Source organism: Amblyomma americanum, chromosome 6 (genome assembly GCF_052857255.1).
Source record: "Amblyomma americanum isolate KBUSLIRL-KWMA chromosome 6, ASM5285725v1, whole genome shotgun sequence".
In the NCBI taxonomy this organism is placed as follows: Eukaryota; Metazoa; Arthropoda; class Arachnida; order Ixodida; family Ixodidae; genus Amblyomma; species Amblyomma americanum.
This window is the reverse complement of record NC_135502.1, coordinates 104048279-104067740: the sequence shown is the minus strand read 5'-3', so window position 1 is coordinate 104067740 and position 19462 is coordinate 104048279. Positions and strand designations below refer to the sequence as shown.

The 19462-nt window shown below is 45.9% G+C and overlaps 1 protein-coding gene and 1 long non-coding RNA gene across 2 annotated transcripts; one reads left to right on the top strand and one right to left on the bottom strand.

Moving 5' to 3' along the window:
* The first annotated feature begins 1458 nt into the window (after positions 1-1458).
* LOC144094890 (uncharacterized) lies at positions 1459-3565 on the top strand. The gene is made up of 4 exons (XR_013306615.1): positions 1459-1624; positions 2118-2487; positions 2562-2658; positions 3081-3565. It is a non-coding gene; the product is annotated as an uncharacterized LOC144094890 (long non-coding RNA).
* On the bottom strand, positions 3492-4772 carry LOC144094888 (uncharacterized). The gene is made up of 5 exons (XM_077628758.1): positions 4506-4772; positions 4029-4058; positions 3894-3947; positions 3733-3777; positions 3492-3543 (listed from the first exon to the last, which is right to left on the bottom strand). The coding sequence occupies exons 1-5, from the start codon at positions 4703-4705 to the stop codon at positions 3492-3494; spliced, it is 381 nt and encodes a 126-aa protein (XP_077484884.1). The 5' UTR covers positions 4706-4772.
* Positions 4773-19462: the final 14690 nt, after the last annotated feature.

The following is a 19462-nucleotide window of genomic DNA, read 5'->3' as shown; positions in this document are numbered from 1 at the left end:
TTTTGCAAGACCTATGTGTAAATGTTTGAAACTCTTTAAATTATTCATGCTTCTGAAAGAAACTGATTTCAGCTGAACAAACAGGAAGCAGAGATGAGAATTTTTATGCCTGCATAACTTTCGTTGTTCATTATATACACTGTTCCTGCTCCCCACTTCCATGAAATTGTTTCCTAAGCCAGTTAATGGCTTCAAAATTTGTGTCTGTTTCAGATTGCATTCGACATGGAACAGTATTGGAATTTTCCTAATTGCATTGGGAGCCTTGATGGCAAATATGTAAACATTGAATGCCCAAATAACTCTGGGTCAAGGAATCTTAACTACAAAAAAACTTTCAGTGTCGTTCTTTTGGCCTGCTGTGATGCACATTACAGGTAAAGTTATTATCTGCACCTGGTTTCAACTTATTTCTAGCCATGTACACCTCAGTGGTTTGCTCTTTTGGTTGCACCAATACTAAGCATTAATGGCAAAGCTAACTGAATGCTGTAAGAAATGCAGCAACAGACCATGAGCATCTGTAGAGAAAGTTTTTGCGACAGACCGCCATGGAGCAAAAACGAGAGGAAGGACGGAAGACAGGATGGGCGCAGCGCCCGTTCTGTCTGTCCCAGAAACAATGAACCAACTAGCCCTGACCAAGATCCTCATTGGAAGTTGAGGAAGTGTTTGCTAACGTGTTTGTTCTGAAGGGTATGGGAAAAAATGGAAGGGATAAAAAGACAAAATTGGTCACAGTTGAAGTTACTGCAGCTTCATTATTCCTTGCATTAAACATAGCATGCGTGAACAGGCTGCCAGAAAATATTGGTTTTCAAAAACTGTTACTCTATATTGCTTGTTTTTTTTCTCAGTGCTGCACCGATGCCAGTTTGGGTAGTCACCAAATTACTGTAAATGTAAATATGCTTTAGATAGGCACCCTCACTGTCGAAAAAAAAAATCATTGTTGCTTTTGGTTTTTTGCATTGTTTTAGTGGTTGTCAAAGAAACATTTCTTGACTGCAGCCGCAAGTCGGTGGTTTTCCAGTTTGCATCTTTTTGGTCTTCATACTTAGCTGCTCATACTTATTGGCAATATAATTAATGATGCCAGGCTTCTGAGGCCTAAGATTGTCAGAACGTATAGTTATAATTCCCATGTGGCAATGGGCACTTGTCATGTTTCTTCTGAGACTGTAAGGTAAGGAATAAGGTCAATTATGTAAAATATATAAAGTGCTAAAAGTGCTTATTAGCTGCATAACGTACTGATAACATGCACTTATTATTTTTATCAACACCTGCGTGAAATATTGTCCCATAGTGACGTCATTTATTTTGCAGAGGTTTAACGTGGCCTTTCTCATCGAGCTATTATAGTACTCATTATTAGCTCACTGCTTTCCTTCTCATATGCCTCTTTGTTTCAGATTCACATATGTCGATCTTTGCTACTATGGTGGTGAAGGGGATTCTGGTATATTTTTGCGGTCAGATTTGCTCAAAACCCTCAGCGAAGACTTGTGTGGTGTTCCATCCCCCACCACTGTTGGGTCGGCAGGTGTCATTCCCTATGTGATTGTAGGCGATGAAGCCTTCCCTTTGAAAACATTCCTCATGCGTCCCTATGCCCGTCGTGGTGAGCCTGTTTATGAATATCATTATGCATTTTGCAGCCAGTAATTGCATGATGCTCATTGAAGTTGATGTTGTTGCCCAGAAAGTATTTCTGTTATTTGTTTTCCATTTTAGAGCAAATATCTCGGTGAAGTACCCTAGTCAAATAGGACCAAACCGCATTATGCACATTTAAAGAGACGGTTCTGCTTGTGATCCTTGAAGTCCACATTAAAATCTTTTTTTGTTATAGTAACCGGCAACATATTTTTACTCAAAAGCAGTGGTACTTATTGCAACCATGCTCACTTTATTTTGAAATCAAGTATACGATACAAGCCATTCGGGGTGGCACAATGCATTTTGTAATGCACCATCATAACAGAAAGCCTTTTGTCAAACACAGCCATTATTCACTTTATTTTTCATTGTTCCTTTACCCTATTGTTAAAATTTAAAATGATTTGGAGTGGCAGGATTCTTTCAAATAATATGCCTCATGTTGTCCTTACTAGACTTGCAGAAGCACAGATTAAGACCATCTGGACGCGAGGAGTACCAGCAGAGAGCAACTTTCAACTACCGTTTAAGCCGGGCTCGACGGGTCATTGAAAATTCATTTGGCATAATGGCTGCAAGATGGCGAATATTAAGGAGGCCTTTTAGAGCATCAGAGGAAACAACGGAAAATATTTGCAAGGCATGTGTTGTGCTACATAACTTTATGATGTCAGAGAGCGCATTGGCAAGATCTGCCTACAGCCCACCTGGCTATGCCGACAGTGAGGACTGGCAAGGAAACGAAACTCCTGGCTTATGGAGGACAGACGGCAATGACCTTCCAGCAATGAGAGGGATAAGTAGACAAGGATGCCACTCTGCAAGGTAAATATGGAAAGCCTGCGTCAACCAACATTTTTATGCAGTATATGTTGAGCTGCTCCGATGTTGTATTGCAGGTCTGCTATGGATGTGCGCGACAGACTGGCACAATATTTTGTCACGGATGGCAAAGTTCCATGGCACGAAGCGATTGTCAACCGTGCAGGACGGAAGGTAAAACAAGCAGGATAATGCTGCATGTGCTCTAAAAGATGTTCTTTAAAATGAATGCAGGCATCATACTCTTGAGTTCAAACAATTGAAAGCTTTATTCCCCTCGAAATCAAGGCAAATTACTCTAGAGTTTCTTGCTCAGCTTCGTATAAAATTTTGGAGATCTGAAATATAGCTTGTGATCGCTGCCTTGGTGGCAGAGCACGAAGCTTCACGGTGACTAGGCGGCCCGTGGCATCACTTTCGTCCTCACATTGCACTTCAGTCCTTTGATTACTTGTAATATTAGCAAGGCTCCCAGCACATTTATCAAGGGTCGCCTTGACACAATCTTCAAAACTGTCGTCCGTCTTCTTCCTCCTTCTGCAAAATGATGAAAACTGCATTGTTTCACACCATTTTTTTAATCTCTCTTATGTTAGGAAGCATGAAACTTGCAAGTACATACCGTGAAGGTGGCCCTCCTGAGTATGTGCCTTTGGACAGCCTTGAGAAGAAAAAGCACAAAAACAAGTCAAGAAATGATTACATGAAAGTTTGCTTGTATGTCTACCTGACTGGCACTGCGTATCGCCCAAGTACCTCCATCTCATCTGGTGAAGCGCTACCAGGCCCTGCACACCTAGCTTGAGCAGGTGCTGGGCTGCGTGACAAACAGTGCACTTCCAAACTTTCTGATATAAATCACGCAAATGTCAGTAAAAAGGATGGTAGATGCTTACCTGCAGTCGTCTTCATCTGGATTGACAACTGTGTCGTCGTACCTGGATTGTATAAAATGTGAGTTCACTGAACTTGCAGCATGATATAGACTTACGCATGGATGTGTCTACTTACAATCCGAGAAGTTGTGTTTCTGCGGGGCTCGCGGTGTTTATATCAGCACTGCATCAAATAAATGTATTGAAACATGACATTCTTTGTACTCTCCTTGTACCAACACTGCTTGAAAACATACTGAGAAGCACAAATGCATTGTTTATCATTCTAAGCTACAAAAATGTCCAAATCTGTAGTGTGCATAGTGTGCAATGTTTAACACAGTACACACCTGCTTATTCAGTGTGTACTTACATTTCGAGAAGCTCCATGCCTGGAGAGCTCTGGCTTGTGTAAGTGCTGCATGAAACAATGAAATGCCCTTTAACCTTGCCTCAACGCTGCTCAAGATACAATCAGAAGCTTGACATAATTGCATACATTTGCCAGCAAAACATACAGACAATAATGCCTACCTTTCTGGGGTAGCAAACCCACTGCCACTTCGCTGACTCGGCCCTGGTGATTGCCTGCATAAGAGATGCCAGGCTAGAACATTTGGTGCTCAAGCATGCATGCAAATCACAGCTGAAGTTCATAACCATACATACCAGGTTTTCTTTGGCACGTTTGTCGTGATCCTGAGTGGCAAAAATATAAGCATAAGTGTCTACAGCACTGTCAGTGAGGCAGCATGCTTAAGGCTTCTAACTATCCCTCACGTAAACTTTCAGATTAGGCGAACTGAGAACATGGAATTTGCAATATTCGGCTGGAGATATCAAAGAACGTTTCAAAATCACACCTCACATTATGTTCTGAACCATGGCATATGCATATATACCGCCGTACGCGTACGCGTATCGAAGCAAAGTGCCGCAAGCACAAAGGAACCCGGAGGCGGTGCCCAATCGCGCCCAATTCTAGCTAGCCTTTCAATGATATTGGGGTTGCGAAAGTGCAGTTCTCCTTCCCACTGCGAAAAGGGTAGCGGAGGCACTTTTGGGGAACTGTGGCTGTGCACCAAGTCAGAAAAAGATTCACACTGAAAGGGTAAAACATGCCGGCAAAGGTGTGATTATACTAACCTACTAGCGTAGTGCGGCGTGCTTCGCAGCATGCCGTCCATCAGGGGGAAGAGCGCCCACTTTTTCGTGGCGTTGCCGCCGTTGCCGGGTGCCCCACTCCGACATGTGGCGTCAGTGCCGCTGACAATCTTAAGCCAACGGTCCCTGGCATTCTTAAATTTTGCTGATGCCTCGGTAGCTGCAAAAAATATTTTTCTCATGCTGACAGACACCTGGATCGACACCGGATACTAGACACTACACAACGAAATAAACTTACCAGTAAGGCCGAACTCCAGTCCGATTAATTGCCATCGGTTGTTCTTGGCATCTGTGTCCTTATAATCACAATGCGTTTTGTCATATAGAAAAGGGTAGGGCCGAATGCACTCCAGGAACCGCTCGAAATCCTCAACTCGCATGTTCATGGTGGCAAAAGCAACAGCCGAGTGACCGGCCGGCCGGACGCGCGCAGCCTCCGCCTCCGCCGACGGGGTCACTGGACTGGGAACGACGTCTTGGAATCCCCAAATGGCCTATTCATGCTGGCACAGCAGCCGCCGAGTGCCCGGCCGGCCGGGGCCGGCCGGCCGGACGCGCGCAGCCTCCGCCGCCGCCGAAGGGGTCACTGAGCTGGGACCGACGTCACGGTTCACGGTCGGCGCCCATTGGCTGTCCTTAATCACCGGCACGGGAAAAATAGGTACCGAACCCATCGCTCCGCGGGACGGGAGAGCAGGCTGTCCGCGGGAGAAAAACCGGCTTGGGCGGGAAGCGGCACGCGGGAAACGCCCGGCGTTGCGCGTTTTCCCGCTAATGTGAGCGCCCCTTTAAAGTGTTCTGCCCCGCGCGCGCAGCTACCACGCCGTTCATGGCGCCAGTGGCGCTGCGACGCTGACGCCCTTCCTTGTTACTTAGGTAATTAACCAGGAAAGACACATTTGGGGGAAGCAAAACGAAAGGGACGGAATCCCCACAACCTCAACTGCTTTTTTGTAAGGCAAGACCACTACTGCCACCGAGATTTTCGAAGCGAGGAACGCACACAGGAGGGATGACGACTACGAAGGCGGTGATCGATTTTTCCTGCCGCAAAATCCGACCCACAGCGTTTGTCAGCGCGGTGGTGCGGACAGCCTGTGTCTCAAGGCCGACCGTAAAAGAGTGCCTACAGTAGCTTCATCGTTTGTATGTATGCCATTGCGCCGCTATACAGTGTTGCTTTTTGGTGTTGTATGTCATTTATGGCAAAAGCATTTGCCATTCAGAAGCGGAAGCTACTTTTTCTCGTGTTTGGCTGAAACCAATTCGAACAGAAAGTAAAGGTCTTTGGGCTGTTAATTTCGGCCCAAAATGTGCCAAATTTTCTTGAGATTATTTACTGTGTGCGACGAAAATGACAACTAAAATATTTAAAAATTATAAAAACAGCAAGAGGAAGAACACACCAACTTTTACATGAAATAAAAGTGTGAGCTTGGAAACGATGTGTTGTGGTATATAGCTGAGAAATCTTTTATAGTCACGTATTCGCTGAATAAAGACAAAGAAACAAACGTTTTCACTGCCAAAGCAGCCTCGTAATACATATCAAAAGTTCCTTGTCACTATAGAGGATTGTTTGGGATGGAACCTCTGCGATAGTTAGAAATATGACCAAAGGACCAAATTATAGAACATGGATGTGGCACGCAGCCCAAGTCGTTAAGACGGCACGGTAGCACGGAAGGAAAATAAAGAAGGCAAGCAATAACATTAAGAAATAACAAGTGGATGACCCGAATTCAAGCTATCTAACCGGCAAGAGTGCAAAAAAATTGCCCGAGTGGCTTCTCTAATGGCCGTTGAGAAACCATGCTCTCTGTCAGAGTGAATGGGTCCCTCGGGAACAATAGTCCGCCCGCGGTACTGTACACCAAGTGTGTTGCATTCGCCATGGAGCAGCCACTAACATGGAGCTTTTGTTTGCTGAGACATTTTTGCCCGCTAAACTTAGCCGAGACTTGCACGTAGATTTTTACCTGTAGACAGCTGGCACCGTTAAGAATGAAATAAAGAAGGGGAAGATTAAACGCGAAGCGAAGGATAATTTTTTACATAATAATAAATTGGTATAAAAAGTGCTGGTCTAACCAATCATTTCGCAAATAAATATAAAGAAATTCCGAGCACCTACGCGTTGCTACAATCTAGCTAGCCAGTCAGTCTTGAGATTTATTTTGATATAATTAAGCTTGTAAGGACGAATAAAAACCGGCTTTTAGACGAGTTTTTCAACTACTGGCGAGAATTTACTTGCCCGCTAACGTGTTTTGATACTTCACATAAGTGTCAGTCAAACTTAGAAATTCGCTTTTTGTCATTGCTTATTGTTTTGCTACAAAATATCAGAAGGCAGTGTTTCTATTTATAGCTACCCACGAATAGTACGGACGCTCGAGGCTGTGCCTCCGCTTTATTTCCCCTTTTACTCATCGCGTTTGTAATCAAGTGCGCCGAGGGGAGAAGAGGTGTCTAATATAAATTTACGTGCCGCAGAATATTGGTTCTTTCAGCAGATGCACCAAACAGTGTGTACATTTTTTCATGATTGTTCTGGTAACCTCCTCACAACATCATCATCTGACAGGCGTACTTCGCAAGGAAAGCCGAAACCAAAGTAAAAGACGACAAGAACCTTAACGCACAATCGGCCTGAGATGCAATCCCATGCTGTGTCTTTCATTGACATCACTAAGGTAATAGCCGAAACAGAGATGCCTTCCTTACCTCAGAAGTCGCTGCATTGGTCGTGAAAACGAGTTCTTTTTGCAGAATTTTGCGGTGACGCGTTCCGAGTAAACAGTCACCCAATCTCCACCTTTATTTTTGCTATGAATTAACAGAAAAACCTCAGATTTAGAAAGGGAGTAGTCACCAGTGGTGTTAGCATGAAACGCGTACTCTTTTTTATTTACGTATGAAGCATTGGAGCCATTAGCGATTGTTTCAGGGTAAGACCATTTAAGCCTTCTCGAAAATAGTGTCATGAGAAAGGATGTTCAAAATAGCACCTTGTCAATATAACCAACCTGCATGCCAATGAGCAGCCAACCGTAGACCGAACGGTAAAGCTGCTTTGATATAACTTTCCCACTGCAGTATCGGCACGCGAGAGCATTTCGTTACTGTTGTCTATTTATCCTGTTGTGCTTAAAATTGAAAATACGGCAATCTAAGTTGGTATCTCCAAATAACAAAAATAGTGACTCATACCTTTGAGAAGAAGGCAACCCCTTTAGAATCACTCAAACAAAACAGCCCATATTATTTTATCATAATTGGATATCTAGTTTCTAAGATTCGAGGTTCCATGAGAACTGGACAACACATTAAGTTCACAAGACAGCATAACGCTCACTAGTAAAAATGGATGCACACTTTGGCTGCCTAATTAGTTTTTGTTGGTTTCCTTAGACTACCGCGCTTCCAACGTATTCTGCTGTTTTTGAGCCATCAGCGCAAAATTTTTGAGCAATTCACATATTTTTTTTATATTCCCAAGCATTCCTGTAATATGTGTCTGTGCGGTGTTTGTTTTTTACGAAAGTGCGCTGATGCAAACTCACACACAGTTGACCGTTCCTTGGGGCAATTTAAGGTAGGGCATCTAGTATCCCCATTTCCTGACAAGCGTGCTCAAAGCTTAATAACAAAGGTGTGCTTGACTGTGGTTTGTTTCTGGAAATTGTTCTGGATGTGCATTTCTAACTATTAGGTAACATGGATGTTTTGACACAGGTCTTGTTTTCAGGACTAATGAGCATGTAAACATGGCTCTTGTGTCTTCAAGACTGGGGTCATTTTTTTCTACATAGGTACTATTGATGGAGGTTGCTCTGTGTGCTCTGTTTGAGAGGCACAACCCTACGTTTTGCACAGAATTCATATTTTAATGTATGATGGTCTCGCAGACCCATACACAACACAGCCACAGTTAAGGTGGAGCGTATACAGACCGGTAGATTGGTAAATGACGAGTTCTATCAGATCCCTAGCTTTCTCGTGACAATATTTTTAGAGGTAGTGGGATCGTAACCCAGCACCTCCACCAATAATGTAAGGAGTAGAAATATATATTTACATAAGGGGATTATTAAATACAGGAAGAGACAGCAGAGGAGCCATAGAATAAGGGCCAGCGCACAAATACACTTCGTCGTCGGCGTCTACCACACACACAAGCACCATGCTTCATCATCTTTGTCCAAGCCTACGGCCGTAACAATAATCATGGGCCAGGAAGCTTTCTACTTGAGAATATTTATGTGCTGTAGGATTGTGAGTTTTCTATCGAATATTTTGCCTCAAAATTTATGTTTACGTTTAACTGAAAGCGTAATTTCAATTAAGTGCAGAGTAGGATCATTCCGCAAGGATCTTTGAGCGAAAAAAGAACAGAAACTGTTGTTTGCGGAGTGAACTTAAATCCATTGCGGTCTGGCCAATTATGTACTTTGTTCAATATGAGTTACATCTGTCTCTCATAAGTTGACAAGCTGAAGGATGTGCATGCAATTTGATGGTCATCTCATATAAAGAATACATAATAGAGTTTGTAATTATTTTTGGTATGGAATGCTCTTCCACGCCAAGCAGGATGATACTAAAATACACCCCTGTGGTTCCCCATTTTCCTGCACGAAGTTTCTCAAAGGGTTTTACCAAGGCGTACTTGTAATCAAAGGTCACATAAAAATATTTCGAGCAGTTCCGTACACTGCCGCGGATACCTTGGTCTGCGAGGTCGCATACGATATTATACAACTTGAATACAACTTATATAGCTTGAATACAGCATTATAGGCTGGGTCCTTTACACAAAACAACTAATAGCAAAAGTAGAGAGTGCCCAAAAGAGGCCAGTTCGATTTATTTTTAATATATATAAAAGAAAGAACTCTCCAAGCGATCTTTTTAATCAAGCTTGTGTTTCTACTATCAGTAGTCGAGCCCGATTCTTACGCCTGAAGTTTACTTACTTTTGAGTGGAGCACTTTGAAATAGACGTGTACAGTACCTGTATCCTTAATTAACAAGAAACCCGTGCACTAAATATTCTAAACATTTAACGGAATTTAGATTCCATTGTGGCACATTTAGGTATTCATATTTCCCGCAAGCAGTCAGGGAATGGAACTCACTAACAAGTGATGTAGTCAGCAGCCGTCACTAAATGAATTTCTATCGAGGCTAAGTACAGGTCATCCTTCTTGATTAATGCAATGCATTTTCTTATAGCATTATCATTATTGTATTTTTATTCTTTCAACATTTGCCAAAAGTATCTTCTTTCTTTCGCAGTTTGTCTCGTGAGGTTGTTGCATTGTACTTTTTTACTTCAAGCATCAATGCTTCCTAAAATGCACCGTGGCCTTGGAACTCAAAATGCTGCCTTATTGTGTGACAGCAATGGCTATTCTCATTTTGTTTAAATCTCTGTGCCTGTATTTGTTCCTGTCTTTTTTGAGGGGGAGGGCTTCAATTTCGCCCTTTCCTCTAGTATTATCTAAATAAAATAAATAAATAGATAAGATGCCGAACCTCCATGTTGCGTCGTAGGGTTATTCCAGGTCACTAAAGACCGCAAGGCAGTCTTGGCTTTGTGAAAAGCTTGTCTGACTGTATTTTAAACGTCTACAGAATGGTCGGTTGTTTAACACGCTTTTCTAAATCCACACAGGTGTATGTCAAGAAGTTCAAGTGACTCAAGAACAAACATCAGCCGATTTTTTGCAATGCTTTCGAAACATTAAAGAATACAGCTTGCAAGGGATATGAGCCTGTAGCTGCTAGGAGAGGTTCGTAGATTTCCTCGTTTCAAGAATGTTTCAAAAACGTCCATTTTCTAGTTTAGGTATTTTTCGGCATTCAAATTTGTTAAATATACTACAAAGTGCTTTTGTAAATGGCTGAGAAAATAAACCACTGGAAGAAAGATGACCACTGGGAGCATTGAAGGACTGTCGCCTAAGGAAAGCCAATGACGATTGTGGACTTGGGTAAAGGCAATGGAGCGTATTTAGGGAAGAATATTGGCTGCTTGGATAGAATGGTTTATTGCTAATAGTCGTTTAACGTCCCAAAGCAATTAAGGCTATCAGGAATGCCGCAATGAAGGGCTGCGGAAATTTCGAGCACCTGGATTTCGTTAACGTACGCTGACATAGCACAGCACACTGTCCTCTAGCCTTTGGCCTCCACGGATATGCAACCGCCGCGGCCGGGATCGAATCGGCATGTTTCGGGTCAGCAGCAGAGCGCCATCACTACTGAGCTACCTCTGCAGCTATTGTAAAGATTTAACAGTTTATCAAGGTATAGAAAGTTGAGAAACAGAATAAACACCAGTATAGCAGCTGATAGTGGCTCGAATTTTCGCTACCACTTACCGCTTATTTTAACGTTCATTCCCTATCTGTGTAATGAGTGAGGCTCACAGCAATTATTTGCTTTGGCACCGTTCCCAGGGCCGGGTATATCGGGCCTAGGTGTCCCGACTTCTCTGCAGGCATCTGATATGTTACGGCGTTGCTTTGTTCACGGCCGAGAGTGTAGTTTGGGTAAGTATCTTGGGAGCGCTACGAGTCCACAATGAACAGCGTGAGGCTTCAGCTCAGTGAATGTCCCGTCGTAGTGACACAACGCCTCTTTCATTATGAATGGGGCCAAAGATATCAATGCAGGTACAAATTTTTCGCGCAAACAGACGCGTTCGGTGAATCGAAACAGAAGCCACCAACTTGTTTTCGGGGCATGACGCGAATGCACTTCTCTCACAGTTCGGTGTTGGACGGAGAACAGCGACACCTTTTTGCCGTTGCTCCCGCAGCCCGAGCGGTTATCCGCCAAACAAAAAGGTGAAGGCGTCGTTCACAAGGAGCAGTTTCTCGTTCTCAAAAACACACGCACTCACATGATCGATACTGCATGGGCCTCATAAAATGTCAGGCAAGAAAACGACATACCACAAAACGCCCACAAGAGGAAGGTGTCCGACTAGTTCGTACTGCACACTTAAAAGAACATCTATAGAATCAACACGATGCACGAAAGGAAGGATAGACATATGCGCTGACTAAAACTACAACTTTATTTTGGACCTTATATGACTAACAAAAAGGGGTGGAGTCGGGGCGATTCTGCGCGATCATGAAAAACATTGAAGTCATGTCTAGGTAAAAGGATTATAACTTTCGCCAAAAAGACTAAAATCGACAAAACCTGACTGTGTAAAGAGTCGGAACAAAAAAAGCCAGGTAGGAAAGATAAAACTGCAGCCTGAAGGCTGATGAAACTTGAAAAGACAAAGACAAACTTGGAAGACATGGCCAAAAAGTGGTTGCAAGCTATGAAACGGCAGTAGACAAAGCGCATGGAAAAACCTTAAGCACTTTTCACGCCACTGAGAAACTGCAACTCATTTTCCGACAAACACAGGGTGCAGTCCAGATAGCAACAAATGCGAACAGCGTGGCGGCTACACCCTACGCTCTTGCAATTTATTTCCGCAACGCTTATATTTGGCTCGCAACACATGCTCTAGACACAGCCATGAAGCAATAATGTACCACTGTAGCATCTTTTAATTACCAGCCAGACAAGGGTGGCCATTGTTACATCTACATTTCCTGCAATGCTTGGCGAGCGGTCCAAAAATGGCTAGGTAATAACGTAATTATGCTCTTTGAATCTATTTTGCTGCACTTGTCTGTTCGACCAGTGTATCACTTCCCACATGCCACAGGCAGAGTAGTTGACACCGGTGAAACCGGTTCCTGTCAACAGCTAGTTCCCGCATCTCGTAATAAGAGTCGTGATTATGAAGAAACAAACCCCACTAGCGGATTTAGTTCTTGGACACTGGCCGCGGCGATCATAGGCTGTGAGGGCCTGCCAGGCCCTCGTACAGTTCCTCAGTGTGTTGAGCTCGCACGACAGGCTGTCGCTTTGCCGAAGCATTTTCACCTTTTGCTGTTGCTTATCACTCCCTTTTCTCCCTCACCTTTATATCCCCCATTCCTTTTGCCGCAGTGTAGGGCAGCAAACTGGTTAACCTCCTCGCCTTTCCTCCTCTTCTTGTTCTTCCTCCTCCTCCTAAGAAACAAAAGCAACAAGATGCATGGACTGCATTCAGCAACCAGCGCAGATTACTGGTCGTGATGTCCTACATCAAAGAATCAGACACCGTCTCAAAAAGTCGCGCCATATGCAGGAGTGGACGTTGTCTTCGCAGCGCCAAACAAACGCTTGTGCTTTTTGGCCAGAGGTCAGCAACACTAGAATTCTCCATGGGTGTGGGCGTACCAAAGACGAACAGTTAGTTTCCGGTGATGGGAGTGTTTTATACTTTGTGCCTGTGCCATGGGAAGAGATATATTTAGGACTAAGGGTTTATTCAGACCACGATGGGCGACTGAAAATCGGCTCGGTCCGCTTGGCGAGCACGAGAAGCGTCCACCTCGTTCTCCTCATCTTCTGCGTAGTCAACAATGGCGACCAAATCGAATAGGCATCACCTCTTCATGGGCGTCACATTCCTCGCTACGCAGCCGAAGCCCACAGGGCGAGTTAAAAATCACCGCGCGTGTGGCGGCGCTTGAGCTATGCAAGATGGGCCACTTCAGGTCGTGCAGAACTACGGCCTTGTGCCGTGAGACGCGCTATGCGGTGGTTGAGCTTGCTAATTTTCTCAATAATAACATAGGGTCCATCTTAGTGGCACAGAAGCTTGCGGGACAATCCCCGTTTTCTGAGAGGCCGCCGCAAGACCAAATCACAAGGGTTGTAAGACACGTGGCGGTGGTGGGCATCCTAGCGCGCTTTGTACCGATCTTGGGAGGCAAGGATACGAACGCGGGCAAGACGCCGGGCCTCTTGTGTCTCGGCAATGCAGGGATCTTCATGAGGCTAGGCAGAAAATGGCAGTATGGTATCGAGAGTGTAGCGTGGGGGGGGGGGGGGCGAGCATATAGTAAAAAGACGGGCCTGAAACTAGTCTCCTGGCACGCTGTTTTGAAAGCGTAGGTGGTGAACGGCAGGTCGCTGTCGCAGTTTTTGTGCTTTGAATCAACGTACACTGACAGCATTCGGACAGCAAGCACTGAGCGTTCGGCTCGTGCGCTCAGTTAGCCCATCCGTCTGGGGACGGTATGGCGAGGAATAGCGAAAATGCGGCGCGCAGGAACGGAGAAGCTGCTCCACGTCGTCAACGGCGAACTGCCGACCGCGGTCACTGATGATATCTTTTGGAGGTCCGTGGCGGAGAACTATGGAGCGCAACATAAAAGAGGACACGTGATATGCTGTATACGAAGGTAGGGCTGCCATTTCGCAATAACGAGAAGGGAATCAACGCAAACCACTATCCAGCGGTTGCCTTGATAGGATTTTGGTAATGGACCCAGGATATCTATGGCTACTTGCTCGAACGGTGCGGCCGGTGCTGTCACAGGGTAAAGCTGACCAGATACAACGCTAGTGGGGCGCTTGTATTGTCGACACTAAGCGCAGCTGGCGACGTACCGCTGAGTAGTGGCCCGCATTTTCGGCGAATAGAAGCGTGCCTGAATACGATGCAGCGTGAGTGCCGACCCAAGGTGTCGAGATGTAGGGTCGTCATGCATGGCCTGCAAGACAGAGGTGCACAGCCTCTTCGGAACTGCCAGGAGGAAGCGTTGGCCTGTATCAGGATAGTTTTTCTTCCATAGGAGACCATATCGCACAAAGAAATGGTTTCCACCGGAGGGGTCTTCAGATTCCGCAAGGACAGACCGTAGGGTTTAATTTTCCTGCTGTTCCGCTTTGAATGTGGTGAGATCAGTAAAAAAACGATGACATTGATGCGACGCAGTGGCCAAAATTACGGTGTTGACTCCGTGTCAGGAAGGGGCAACCACGAAATACAGTCCTCGTCAGCGTGCCGGCGAATGCTCTTGTAGGCGACTGTGTAGTCAAGCTCTTGTAGCCCGAGAGCCCACCGTGCAAGTCGTCCACATGGGTCACAAAGGTTAACCAGCCAGCGGAGGGAATGATGGTCGGTGACGATGGAGAATGGGCGGCGGAATAGATATAAACGGAGACGCTGCGTGGCGAAGACGACGACGAGTCATTCCTGCTCGGAGACCCTACAATTGAGCGAGCGAGCGACTCGCATACGCCACAACATGCTCTTTGTTGTCGCAGCGCTGGACGAGCACAGTGCCGAGACTAACACCGCTAGCGTCCGGATGAATCTCCGTGGGGGCGGAGAGATAGAAGTGGCGAGGTAGAGGGTGGGACGTGAGAAAGAATTTTATTTGCCAGAAGGCGGAGTGGCACTCAGGGGTCCACTCGAGACCCACATCTTTCTGTAGCAGGCCTGTCAGGTGGTATGCGATATCCGGAAAGCGATGAATAAAGCTGCGAAAGTATGAGGATAAGCCGAAGATACTTCGCAACTCTTTGTCAGACGGCAGTGGCTTGTACTACTCGACAGCTGCAGTCTTGGCTAAATCAGGTCTGACGCCATCTTTGTCAACGAGGTGTCCAAGCACTAACGCTTGACGCGCACCAAAGTGGCACTTGTTGGAGTAAACCACAAGGCCAGCTTCGCCCATACAGTTTAGGACGAGAGCTAAACTGTCGCTGTGCTCACTGAACATCTTTCCGAAAATGACAACATCGCCTAGGTAGCACACGACTATTTCCCATTTCACACCATGGAGTGTATTGTCCATATATTGGTTAACATCTCCTTCACATATTCGTAGATGACGTTGCTTTTACACGGTGACACTCTGTATGGCTTTTGTCGGATCAGATGTGAGGCGCCAGTGTCACCCATGTGCAGGGTCCGAGACGAGGGGATGGAAGATGGGCCGCCGGGCTGTGAAAAGTCAAACACAGCGGAGTGTCGCTGGAGGATGGTGAACAGAGCACGATACCGATGCGTGGAAAGCGAGCTGTATATCATGCGAAGTATCTGCGACTCGTCGTAAAGCTGTGGCGCTGCTGCGCACAAGAGGTCGGTAACCAAGGCAACGCATATCGGCGAGTCGTGGCTGCATGACGCAAGCTTTAGGCATTCAGGCAGAACTATAGATTCTGTCGAACAATTCACTGTCCACAGTTCAGTGCGTCAGTTGGTGACGGAAACCATGGCATGAGGAACCAAGATACTTTTCTTCATGCGGGTCAAATGGGACGGCTCCAATGTTGCATCAAACCCGTTGATAGTGGTTTCGTTGCAGGAAACCGGTACGCATACAGCCGAAGAAAGAGGAACGACAGTATCTCATGTAACACAAACACACTCTCTCCACTGCACGAGACTTCCACAAGAGCAGTGGTGAAACATTTACCGACGCTGAGCTCACCGGTGTGACAGTTAGCGCCACACATCTTCAAAAAGTCGAGGCCAAGAATAACGTCTTGCGTCGGCCGGGCGAGCACTGCCATTTCCGTGCTGAACACAATATCACCCAAGGAAACCGTAACACTACGCACTCCAACTGCATGCAAAGGTTCGGCACTCACACTACAAAACTGGACATTTTTGTCCCATCGAAACAAAACCTCACGTCCGAGGAGACACTTAAACACAGCACTCATAACTGAAACAGTAGCCCCGGTATCCACTAAAGCCATCAGAGGTACACCATCCACTAGCAAATGCACTTTGTTCTCCAACATAACATCAGGCAGGGATATCACTTCCAGCGGCAGACATTTAGCGACCTCACCCCATTGGTCGCGCCGACTAGTTTTCCGGCGGAGGCGAAGAAGAGCGGCGTAGAGGTGATGGAGATCGAAAAGTGCTGAAACCTGGAGGTGGTGTCACATTTCTATCCGATGCCGGCGAACGATTCCGCATTTGTGCAGGACATAGGTTGCCGCAATCAGGCGGGTAGGATGATTACCTAAAAGGAACTGGTTAGTAATATGGCCGTGAAGGACAGGCAGAAGAGCCGTAACGGGATGGATGTCGGCTGGGACAAAATCGCGAGATGTGGCCGGGTTGACCGCAGCGGTAACACACAAGACATGGACCAGGAGAAGGCTGCGCCAGCAAGTAATCGCTATACGATGGATTGGGTTGAAAGTATGTGGCTGACGTAGGCTGGTAAAAGCGGGATCGATGCTCCGGGGGCGATCGCGGTATGTTTCTCGGCCGCAGCCCTTGGGGTGCCCGGTGCTCCTCGAAGTGCGCTGTGTTAACGGCGGCTGGCGGAGTTGGGCGTGTGGGATACACAGCCGGGAGCGCTGAGGAATTCCGAGAAAGTTCTACCGGCCTGGTAAACTATACGCGCATGAGCTGGCGGATTGTGGAAGCCAGATCACACGACGATGGTGTGTCTACAGCTGCCACCGTTGTCAACCCGACCTAAATGTCCAAATTTCGGTGTGATGCGCGGTATTTTCAGTGTCTCAACGCGCGGCAGTCTTGGATGTCGCCGGACACGGACAAGAGACTTTCTTTTTGATGTAACTGTAGCTTGGTTTGGGCTAGTCGGTAACAGTTCTTAGAAAATTTTCTTTTCCTATAGGTAAATTATAGATGTTTTCGGCTAATCCTTTAAGTAAATGGCCGACTTTGTACTCCTCTGTCGTGACAGGAGAGACGACGTTGCATAACTTGGCAATTTCCTCAATGTACGGCGTAAATTTATCACCGGGAAGCTGAGCCTTTCGCGCAAGCGCATGTTCAGCCCGCTTCTTCTTCGCGACTGAGTCACAGAAGCACTTATTGAGCTCCTCTACAAAGCGGTCGCATGTCGTGAAAGAATCCTCGTGGTTGTCATACCACGTTAGGGTCGTGTCAGCGAAAACACGACGTTGGCAAGCCGGCCGGAGGGTTTCCACTTATTGTAGCGACTCACCCGTTGATAGTGGGTGAGCCATTCATCGACATCGTCGCTGGTTGAGCCCGCGAACGACCGTGGCTCCCGCTAATGCTGCCACTAGCTACTGGACACAGACTTCGAAGCGTCGCCGTCCAGGGATATCATGGGGACGGAAGACGGCAGACCAACAATGCGACGACTGCGGCGAATGTGAAGCTGGGGATCCGTCTTCGGAGGAACCTGAGGAGGCACCAAGATGTTAAGACCAGGGAATCTTTTCAGACCGCAACGGGTGACTGAAAACCAGCTGGGCCCGCTTGCCGAGCACAAGACGCATGCACCTGGTTCTCATCTTCTGCGTAGTGAGCGATGCGGACCAAATAGAATAGGCATCGCCTATTCATGGGCGTCACAATATATTGTCCAAACAGACAGGCGCATCAACATTGTACGCAAGCAACGCAATAACAACGTTGTTAACTTGACCATTCATGCTAACCAAGGTAAACATGACAAGAAATTTAAATATAACAACGTCAATTATTATAACTGTACTCTAGACTTCAATCGCTGCATAAATTAAGGCAGATGACAACGTAGTATGTTGAGTAAAATTACTGAAGCATTTCAGATGCACTAACCAAATTAACAATGTGTGAGCACACCTCCCCTGTGCTTGTTGAAAATGGAGCTGTAATTTCTGAGGGCCACGAAAAGTGCTTAGTTACTTTCGGCAGTTTTTTTCGCCATTTTTGTCGCCTTCGTCAATATTATTTTTAATGCTTTTATCCGTCTCTTGCCTACGGTTACATCTTTTTTACCTGGTTTCATTTGTCCAGACGCTTTAGACTTTCGGATTTCAGAACCTTTGGTTTTTTCGTGCCCTTAATAATATTTTCATGCTTTAGATGTCACTACACTGTGTTTCGGTGAACGCACAGCTTCGCCCAGGCTCCATCTCTTTTTGATAAACTTATATATGCCTAACTGCAAAATAAAATTTCAGTTGTTAGCCAGCGCATGTGTCTGTCCTTCCTTTTGTCCGTCGACCGTCTTGTTCCTAGTGCTGCCCCCTAAGCCCAAACGTCGCTCTGTAAGCAGTCGAGCTCCCAGTCCGCTGCTGAGAAAACATACACCTCGACTGAAGCCAGCGTCACCGTGAATTTCTCCCATAGTGTTACGAATATGTGACATCATTATAAATCGTTATTGAAGGCTGCTGGTTAGCTATAGGCAACATTTAGAAATGCGTGACTTTCTTTAGGGAGAAATATCCGTTCCTGTTCGCTGTTTTCTAAAAATGGCTGCTGCTGTGCTGCCTCGAAGAGAAAAAAGGGCAACCAAAGGCTGTTGGGCCGATAAGAGGGCCCTTCATTGCACCGTTTCGGCGTATGGTCCTTTCGACAGTCCAATGCGGCGGGGAAGAGCGCGATCATCGGGCCATTCCGGCGAAAGGACCGAATAATGTCTCTCTTCACGATTTCCTTTGCTTTCCCTGCAGGGGTGTCTGCCTGCTCTCCATCAGGCACCCGAGAATGCTTTCTGCGATGTGCTTGTATGCAGTTATATGGAGAGAACGACACGATAACGTTCCCCTGCTCGCACCTCCGCCTTAGTCTCTTCACCTTAGGGGCCCGAATATCAGCGAAAACTAGGCAGGAATGGCCTCGAGTCATAAGGTGCACCGCTGTTCCTAAGTGACTGCCGAGTTGTTTGATGAAAGCGCAGTTCTGCTGCTCACCGATAATCACTGAAATTACACAGAGGGTAAAGTTGTTTTGAGCCTATTTTGCGTACAGAATGCATATGTACAAGCATGCGTTAGTGACGAGGAAGTTGTTGGGAGGGACTGTACAAGCTCGCGCTAACAAGGATATTCCTAAGGGTTTCATAGATTGCACACTAAATAGCATAACCACTCCCCTCGAAAAACATAATTTAAAATACAAAGAACACAACACAAACAAAAGAAAAGGAAATCAAAATAAAGAGTGAGACAGCTTTTAGCACTCTAATTTTCTGCACCTAAATTTATGACTATGCTAGCATCAACTATTTAACCCTCAGAAGTGTGTGATCAAAAAAGGCTTGTCTGTTTTCAAGACTGACATGAAA